This window comes from Dendrobium catenatum, unplaced genomic scaffold, assembly GCF_001605985.2.
Source record: "Dendrobium catenatum unplaced genomic scaffold, ASM160598v2 fragScaff_scaffold_71, whole genome shotgun sequence".
NCBI classification, from domain to species: domain Eukaryota; kingdom Viridiplantae; phylum Streptophyta; class Magnoliopsida; order Asparagales; family Orchidaceae; genus Dendrobium; species Dendrobium catenatum.
The window spans coordinates 364969-374922 of NW_021318533.1; the positions used below are offsets into that span (position 1 = coordinate 364969).

Sequence of the window (9954 nt, forward strand, 5' to 3'; positions counted from 1 at the left end):
TTTTTTTTTTAAAATATAATTTATATTTTATGCATGGCTTATTACAGCTGCCAACTATAGCCTTTACCGTCAGTCACTTGCCACTAGGATTGTCAAAATTAGATCATGGGTTGAGTTCAGGTCAAACCCAAAATTGACCCAACACTAACTGACCCAACCTGAGCCCGACCCATTTTTGCAAATAGGTCAGATATTTCAACCCGAATCAGACCCGCACGGGTTGCTGGGTTGACGTAACCCAAACCACAAACATGGCTACGGCACGACAGTGGCGGCAACTCAGCAACGCCGCCAGCAGCGGCAGACACGACGATGGAGTCTCTACGCAAAGAACCCGGTTGACGCAGCTCACGTGTTAACGACGTGAGTGGGGACTTACGCAAAGAGACCTGAGACGCGACGGGCACTCGACGCGGGCAGCATGAGCAAAACTTGTGATTAGCGGGTTTAGCTGTGTCATTCCAAGTCATTCTTGGATTTCAAGGTCAACTTGAACCCGATTCAATTTTCAAAACGAGTCAATTTGTTGAACATGAACCCGACCATTTTCACAAATGAGTTGACCCTAACCCAAAAAGTTTGGGTCGTGTTCGAGTCGGATTTTCGGGTCGTGTTAAATAATGACAACCCAACTTGCCACTACCCTCACCAGCCACCCTTATTGTCACCCAGCACTGCCGTCATCTTTGGAATTTACACTATATTTATTTATTTTACTTCAAACCATCACACACCTACTGTTATTTAACACTCATTCAAATAACATCAAACTATTTTTTTATTGCATTATTTGTATTGTATTCATTTTTCAGCCAACCAAACATCCTCTTAGAAAAAAATATGATTCATATCACAGATTTAATAGCTTTATTAATTATGTGACTTTCAGATAGTTTTTTTTTTTGGACATTTAGGTCAATTAAGGCAAACTTTTACACATCACATACGACACAAAACCCAAACTCAAAATCTAGTGGTTGACACCCAAAACTGTCAACCAAAATACGAAGGTGAGCAGCAAAACTTTCACATAGCGACTGTAAAACATGTGAAACATTCATAACATAAGATTTTTGTTGAATGAATCAGACTTTGGTTACAAATTTATTGTGAGATAGACCTTTCAAATTACATTCAAATTTTTACATCAATTTTAGAACTATCTATGCTACACTAAGAAGAGAGATTTCAGCCTCATATTGGCCTCTATTGTTGCAACTTTTTGAGTTTCACAGAAGGAGAAATGATTCATATAACGAGGTTGGTATAATATCACCTATTTTAATCTAATATACATTTAAGAGGCAATGAAAAAATATCAGCCCATATTTTTGCCTATCTAGGTCAAGGGCCAACCTAGGAAGAGATTAGGGTGAACGTTTGGAGCAATTATTACATCCGATGTCCGAATGCGTTCAGAGACCAATAATCACGTGCCACGTCACCTAAAACTCGGTATTTTGAACTCGGTATTGCTCGGTATACATTTGGACCGTTCAGTTTTTGACCAGATGTAATAATTTCTTGAACGTTTGACTATCATAAATTTTTTTCCCCTCAAGTAAACTAAGCATTTTCGCTATTTTGCTCCCCGTTAATATATATATATATATATATATATATATATATTTGTCCAAATTCTAAGAAAAGAACCCGTTTTCAATTTTATCTTCGAAGTTATGCATGTATCAATCTTATTTTACTCACCTTCAAAATCAATGGTATCAAAATTGGTCAATGGGTATGGTTTGAGTCTGACCTGAACTTGACCCGACCTACATCCTGCCTACTTGAACCCGACCAGTTTAATGATTAGGTCGGAATGCGCAACCCGAACCTTGCTTGTTTATTAAGCAGAGCAACTAGAATCTAATTTTTTCGGGTAGGTTTTGATTCGGGTTGACGGGTCCGATCATTTATTGACAGTCATACTCAAAGAAAGGTTGATTTTGTTCTCAATCTGAACGTGCTAACGTTATGTAGGTTAGACACCCCGAATCTGGAGAGATTATTCTATGCGTACATCGGACCGTCCGAAGGCGAATCAGAGCGCATCACATCACCCGTTACACAGCCTACGGTACAAAACAAAAGGAGTGACGTGGCGCGCTCTGATTCGACTCCGGACGACATCTGATATCCGCACATAATAATTTTTCTTGTATCTGATCCATTTAATAAACGGGTCGAAATTCATCACCTTTCCTACTCATTTATTAAACGGGTTAACTCAAATCTAAAATTTTTATGTCGGATTCCAACCGGGTTCGTAGGTCAAACAGGTCAGCTCATTTATTAACACCATACTTATAAAGAGATGTTAATGTCGCTCTGGTTCTGAACCTGCTAACGCTAAGTAGATAAGACAAGCTACAAATGCACTGAAGTTTTTCAATAAAATAATGATTATTTATTTATTGTTATTAATATACAGATGAGGTGTTTGATTTTACGTTACGATAACTTAAAGTCGCGTTCTGCCAGCACATCAAAATTCGGTCCACCAGCTGAGAAGCTCCAGCTTCCTGGGCTTGGTCGGGCTGGCAGATTTCTTTTTTATGAAGAAAAATGAATAGATATAGGAGCATTGAGGGCACATGCCCTTGCTGCTTCAGATCTATCTCATTGGATTATTTTATTAAATAACTTCTTCACTCTTCTTTATTTTATGACAGCTAAAATTAAATTAAAAAAAAAAGAAAAATAGTTAAAAAAAAGCAAAAAAATTTCAAGGAGAGTTTGATTATTGTTTTCTAAAATAATTTTTAATATAAGATTTTATTAAATTAAAAATTTTGTATTAAAAAGTTACTTTAAAAGAAGTAAGAAAGTTGTTACAAATGAAGCAATAATTGAAGATGAAAAAAATTAATTCATCATCTAAGGCTTCATTTGAAACAACTTTCTTACTGCTTTTTAAAGCAATTTTTTTATAAAAAAATTTAGAAATTTCTTGTTTTTATGTACTATAAAGTTGCTTTAGAAAGCAGCAAGAAAGATGTCCCAAACAAATTCTTTAAGATTGCTTTTCTCCATTAATTTTTCACAGCTTTCATTTAATTTTTTTTGCTAGAAAACTGCTTTTAAAAGTAGTAAAAAAGCCTTCCCAAACGAAGCCTAAAGCTTCGTTTTGGACATATTTCTTATTGCTTTTAAAAACAACTTTTTACTATAAAAATTTTAATTTTTTTTATTCAAATTTTTTTTTAAAAAAGCAATGAGAAAGTCGTGCCAGATGAAGCCTAAGTCTAACATCTCATATTAAATCATATAGATGACTTAGTGGGAAATTTTGCTACTATAAAGTTTTTTTTTTTTTTTTTTTAAAGTAGCGAGAAATTTGTCCCAAACAAAGCCTTGAAGATAACCTTTGGCCATTACTTTTTTGCTTCTTTGGTTTATTTATTTATTTATCTATTTTTGCAAGAGAGACAATTTTTGAAAGCATTAAAAAAAACTTCCCAAACAAAATCTAAGGATTTGTTTTGGACAGCTTTCTTATTACTTTTTAGTAAAAAAAAATAATTTTTGTATTAAAAATATATTTTAAAGATCAATAAGAAAGTCATTCCAAATGAAGTCTAAGGCTTCGTTTGGGACAACTTCTTTATTGCTTTAAAAAACGAGCAATTATTAGGTCATTTCACTGGATGTAGAGGAAGGTTCGGTTTTAGGCAAAAATAGGTCAAAATGTGCAAATACCGAGTTTTTTGAAAAACTCGGTATTTTTTCAAAAAACTCAGTATTTGCACTTTTTTAGGCAAAACCGAACCTTCCTCTAGGTCCTTGCACCGGACCAAATAAAAGTTCTTCAAAAACGGTATTACAGTATAAAATTTTCTAATTCAAAAAAATTTTGTACTAAAAAGTTGTTTTAGAAAGCAGCAAGAGAGATGTCTCAAACGAAACCTAAATCTAACATCTCATATTAAATCATCTAGATGACATAGTGGGAAACATATATATTTTATTTTATTTTATATTTATTTTTTTTAATATAGTCAAAAACATATATATTAACCTAATTGGGAATTCCTTCTAGAAATTCTCCGGGGCCCACGACAAGCCAATCCTCATAGGGGGTTTGGATGCTTCTTGGAATATGATTCAATGAATTCATATAGTTGGGAAACATATATGAATTCATTGACTCAGTGAGTTAGGGTTTTCGACTTTTTATCTCTAAATAATTGTTCTTTAAAGAGAAAGTTTTCTTTTTAACTCATGATATAATGAATTTATGATTCTGTTACGATATTCAGAGATAAATGAGAGTGCATCACGTTATTTTTTTGCTGTGTGCTGCTATTTATTAGGTGACATGATGCGCTCTCATTCATCTTCGAATGGTCCGATGCCCGCACAGAATAATATCTCGATGTAAATATGTAATGTGAGCAAAAATAACATCATGCACTTAGGTCCGGGACTTAAGATTTTATTTATACTCGAGTGCATTTAAATTAATTTAGCTCATTGTAAAAATAAAATAAAATGCTTGATCCCTATACATAATAGATTTAATGTAAAATTTTAATGAGATGCACAAATTTCAAATAATAAAAATCTTTATTTTGATGGAAATTTTATAGATATAAAAATAAGATGGCACTTAATTTATAATTTAATATTTATATGAATCAATAATAGAAATTTTCGAATAATAAATACTATATATTTCAAAGAAATCATTAGCTATTTTTTAAATTCACCATCAATATTTCCTTTACATGTAAATAAAACTATCTAAAATGAACTTTTAAGATAATAAAGATTAATTTTATTATAGTGCCTCTTAAGATATTCATAGATTTTTTTTTAGACAGGATGAACGATCAAATTCGGCTTACTAAAATTCTTAAATTTATTTTCAGTCAGGACCTTATGAGTTCAAGCAAAAAAATCATTTAAGTTTCATTTGGGAGAATTTTTTTATTTCTTTTTAAAAAGCTACTTAAAAACATACTAAGATTTTGTTTGGGAGTGCTTTCTTATTGCCTCTTAAAACAACTTTTTAGTAAAAAAAAATTAATTTTGTAAGCAATAAAAAAGCCGTTCCAAACAAAGCCAAGAGGGCTATCCCAACGGAAGGCTTCATTTGAGTACGTTTTCTTACTGAATTTTAAATCAGTTTTTTAGTAAAAAGATTTTTGGACAAAAAAATATTTAAAGAAACACTAAGAAATATGACCGAAATAAGAGTTATTCTGTGGAATTTTTATTACGTCCGGTGTCCTGACGTAGCTCTACGTTCGGACGCCAATAACATGTCGCCACATGCTCATACTCTTTACTGCGCGGCCCGACGACCTGACCCAGACCGGAAACCGATATTGCTATGTTCGTGTATTGCTAGGTATTGATAGGTATTGCTCGGTATTGCTTGACAATAACGAGAAATACCGCTCTATCAAGACCAATACATAGCAATACCTAGCAATACCTAGCAAAACTAGGGTATTGCTCGTTATTGCACTTGATAGAATGGTATTTTTCGTTATCGAGCAATACCGAGCAATATCCCGGTTTGCACAAATCAGCCAATACATAGCAATACCGGATCCGTGTCCGAGTCGGGTCGTCAGGCCGCGCGGTAAAGAGTAGGAGCACGTGGCACCATTTTACTGGCGTCCGAACGTAGAGCTACGTCAGGACACCAGATGTAATAAAAATTCTATTCTGTGAGGGTTCAGGCGGGAGGAACAGTCCGGATTATGAGTGTACACACTATGTGTAAACAATGTGTATAAATATTTATATATATAATGTGAACACTCATATGTCATAATAATTCTTCCGTCTAAACTCCCCATAGAATAATTTCTCCCTCGAAACGAAGCCTTAATACTCTTAAATAACTTAAGCCATGGCCCCTTGATAGCCCGGTTGGCATCTTGAATGTCCCGCTTGCCGCCCGATACTCATAAAACCAGTTAGTTGGGGTGGTTGTATCTCCTCCCCCACCTCCCTCCTACACACACAATTTAAACTCCTTCTCTCCCAATCCACCTCTCTCATTCCAAGCTCTCCTGTGCTTCGATTTCCACACCATGGAAGATCACAGAGCTTCTGTTCCCAACAAAGAACTCAAACTCCCCAGCTTTATTCAATCCGTAAAGCTCAAATACGTGAAGCTTGGTTACCATTACTTAGTCTCAAACGCCATGTACCTCTTTCTCCTTCCTCTTCTCGCCGCCGCCTCGGCGAAGTTCTCCACTCTCACCGCCGACGACTTCCACCTACTTTGGAACAAGCTTCAGTATAATCTCATCTCAGTTGTGCTCTGCTCCGCTCTCATCGTCTTCCTCTCCACCATTTACTTCATGAAGAGTCCTCGCCCCGTTTACTTGCTTGACTTCGCTTGTTATAAGGCTGGGGAGATGCAGAAGAGCACAAGGGAAGGGTATATTGAGAGGGCGAAGCTCACCGGGGCTTTCACAGAGGAGAGTCTGGCTTTCCAAGTAAGCTGATTTTTTTTTTTTTGGAGAAGAAATTTTGAAAATGATATATAATGTGTAAGTAAAATAATGAGAAATAATTTTATTTTAATTTTTTTAATAAAATTTGTGTTACTTTTTATACTATTTTGTGGTTTGTTTTAAATCATAATATTATAATCCTAAAATTAATTAAATAGAACTTATTAGAAATAGTTTTTTTATGAAAATTAAATTTATTACTTTGCTAAATAGTAATTTCATCAAATATGATTGTGATGAATTTTTTTTATTTTTTTTATATTAAGGCATTTGTGAAGCTTACTATTTATATTAATTAGTGTTAACAGAACATAAATCCTATAGATAACCTCTTATAAAATAACCTAAAATGAAATTATTATTATAATTATTCATATTATAAGATATTGTTTCACAAAAAATTATTTATTAATATAAGCATTTATTAAAAAAATCAAATACGTAATGATGTAATCAAGAGAATAATAATGAATTCTATATCATAAATGAGTTGATTTTGATACATCATCTGTCTACCGAATTTTTTATATTTAATATAAAAAAAATAGATATGAAAAGTTTTGTGACTTAGAAAATATTATTTCTATTTTACTTCATAATAAAAATTTTTAAACTATGTTGATTTTAGGAGAGAGTGATCGAGCGATCAGGGCTCGGACAATCGACGTATTTGCCGGAATCCATCGCGAGGATTCCGGCAAATCCGTGTATGGCGGAGGCACGAAAGGAGGCCGAGGCGGTCATGTTCGGAGCCATCGATGAGCTCTTGGCCAAGACGGGGGTGAAGGCAAAGGATATTGGTATTCTCATAGTTAATTGTAGCCTCTTCAACCCTACCCCATCACTCACCTCCATGATTGTCAATCACTACAAGCTTAGGGGCAATACTCTTACTTACAATCTTGGTGGCATGGGTTGCAGTGCTGGCCTCATCTCCATAGACCTTGGCAAGCATCTTTTACAAGTTAGTATTTCTTTTTTCAATTTTCATATAGTTTTAAATAATAATATAAGTTGAATTTTATGAAAATTAATCTTTATTTTTTTGGCATTTTCTTTTATACAAAAAGCAGAAATTATACACAAACTCTCTTAAAATTAGTGAATATTCATTCATTAAATTAGGCGGGGTTGAAAAATTATTCTTGGTGGTCACCGGACGACTTTCCGAGACAAATCAGTGTGGGCCACATCACTTTTTTGTTGTGTACCATTGTATAACGGGTGACGTGACGTACTTTAATTTGCCTCCTAACAGTCACGTGAGCGCACATAATAATTTCTCCCATTCAATATATGAAAGCACAGTATACACAACTGGATCCAGGTTATTAGCTGCAGGGCTATTGGACTTCTGTGTCTTTTTCATGATATATATATAGAGTGAGAGGATAGCATTGAAGGTCCTGTCACATAAGTTTAAATATTAAATTCTATGAACAAAATATTTATTTAATTAATATTATAAATTAAAGTTTAAAATTATAATTATAATAGAAAAAAAAATTGTGTTAAGTATCAGCTTCAAAATTATTAAATTTATTTTAAAATTAATTATACTAACTTTAAAGTAAATTTAATTATTTTCAATTAAGCTCATATTAATATAATTCAGCCTATATTGTAATAAACTCTAAAATAAATTCAAATAAACAATTTCACTTAATTCATTTAGCTCTATTTTAATTATGATAAGCGCGTCATCATATCAGAATTAGTGCACTGGATCTCCCCTTCAATTTATGAATTTTGGAAAGTTTTTACGTTGCACCTCTTTAATAAAAAAATAAAATAAAATAATAAAATTAAAAATCATGTTTTTTTATACTGTAATTTATCCATTTATACGAATGCAGGTCCACCGCAACTCCTACTGTCTCATCGTCAGCACAGAAAACATAACTCTCAACTGGTACCTCGGTAACAGCCGCTCAATGCTTCTCTCCAACTGCCTATTCCGCGTCGGCGGCGCCGCCGTCCTCCTCTCCAACCGCCGCCAAGACCGCCGCCTCTCCAAATACCAGCTCCTCCACACCGTACGCACCCACAAAGGCTCCGACGACCGCTCCTACAACTGCGTATTCCAATCACAAGACCCGTCCCTCCTCACCGGCGTCTCCCTCTCCAAAGACCTCATGTCCGTCGCCGGAGAAGCCCTCAAAACGAACATCACCACCCTCGGCCCCCTCGTCCTCCCCCTCTCCGAACAACTCCTCTTCTTCGCCTCCCTTCTCTCCCGCCGCGTCCTCCGCATCAAATCAATCCGACCTTATATCCCCGACTTCAAGCTCGCTTTTGAACACCTCTGTATCCACGCCGGCGGCAGGGGAGTTCTCGACGAGCTCGAGAAGAACCTTCGGCTGACGGAGACCCACATGGAGCCGTCGAGAATGACGTTGTATAGGTTCGGGAATACGTCGAGCAGCTCGCTGTGGTATGAGTTGTCGTATACGGAGGCGAAGGGGAGGATGAAGAAGGGTGACCGCACTTGGCAAATAGCGTTTGGGTCCGGGTTCAAGTGTAACAGTGCGGTTTGGAAAGCGTTGAGGACGGTTGAACCGGTCAAGGAGAAGAACCCGTGGATGGACGAGATTGATAGTTTTCCGGTTCGTATCGGGTAGACCGGACCGGACCGGTTGTGGTTTTATTACTTCTGATTGTATTTGATTGGATTATTAGGAGGTAAAGTTAGTTCCCTAAGAAAGCTTTTATGGGAATTATTTATAAGGGGGGGTTTATTTCCTAAAAAGCAAGTTGTAAGAAAGTTCTCCAAACAGACCTTTAATGTGAATAATATAATTTATATTATGATGAATTTAAAAATTATTGATTTTTTTAAACTAATGTCTTATAAATTAGCCATATACTACTAATCTCAAAGTAAATCCAATGGGTTTAAATTCTTTCTAATGACAAATTAAATCATGATAACCAAGCGAAATTTTTTCCATTGTTTAATGGGGAATTTCTATTTTTATTTTTAAATTTTATATAAGATTATGTGTTTATAGATCACTAAGGAATTATGTTTAAAAAATATAAATAGTTTAATAGTAATTTTTATTAATACGTAAATAGCTGTTGTTTATGCAATCCTTCTATTTATATTTAAATATTAGACTTTTTTAGCGAAATTTGTATTTATGTTTTTTTATTTCTATAAAAAAAATTAATTGATGCATATAATTTTTTCTTCAATTTAATACCAATGATGTTAAAAAAAGTTAAAGAATTTTTTTTATGAAGGATTTTATTCATTATTTTATAAGGATTTTAGTTTTATATGTTTTGATAATTTATTTATTTTTTATTTTCTTAACTAAAAAGATGCTTTAAAAATAATAAAGGAAATAAATGTTTAAAATATTAAAATAATAATGCATTTAATTTATCTGATCACTGCCTGCCTTACAAATATTTATTCAATGCAAATAAATGCAATCTATGCAGGCACATCAAAGGTCAATGATGTAAT

The 9954-nt window shown here is 34.2% G+C and overlaps 1 protein-coding gene across 1 annotated transcript; it reads left to right on the forward strand.

Moving 5' to 3' along the window:
- Positions 1–5880: 5880 nt before the first annotated feature.
- Positions 5881–9203, forward strand: LOC110097297 (3-ketoacyl-CoA synthase 11-like). The gene is made up of 3 exons (XM_020823587.2): positions 5881–6461; positions 7108–7443; positions 8336–9203. The coding sequence occupies exons 1-3, from the start codon at positions 6051–6053 to the stop codon at positions 9098–9100; spliced, it is 1512 nt and encodes a 503-aa protein (XP_020679246.1). The 5' UTR covers positions 5881–6050; the 3' UTR covers positions 9101–9203.
- Positions 9204–9954: the final 751 nt, after the last annotated feature.

Bases quoted from the DNA above. Each gene is read 5' to 3' on its own strand.
- LOC110097297 (XM_020823587.2), top strand. From the start codon at position 6,051: ATGGAAGATCACAGAGCTTCTGTTCCCAACAAAGAACTCAAACTCCCC. The intron at 6,462-7,107 runs GTAAGCTGATTT...TGTTGATTTTAG, and splicing joins AGGAGAGTCTGGCTTTCCAA to GAGAGAGTGATCGAGCGATC. The intron at 7,444-8,335 runs GTTAGTATTTCT...ATACGAATGCAG, and splicing joins TTGGCAAGCATCTTTTACAA to GTCCACCGCAACTCCTACTG.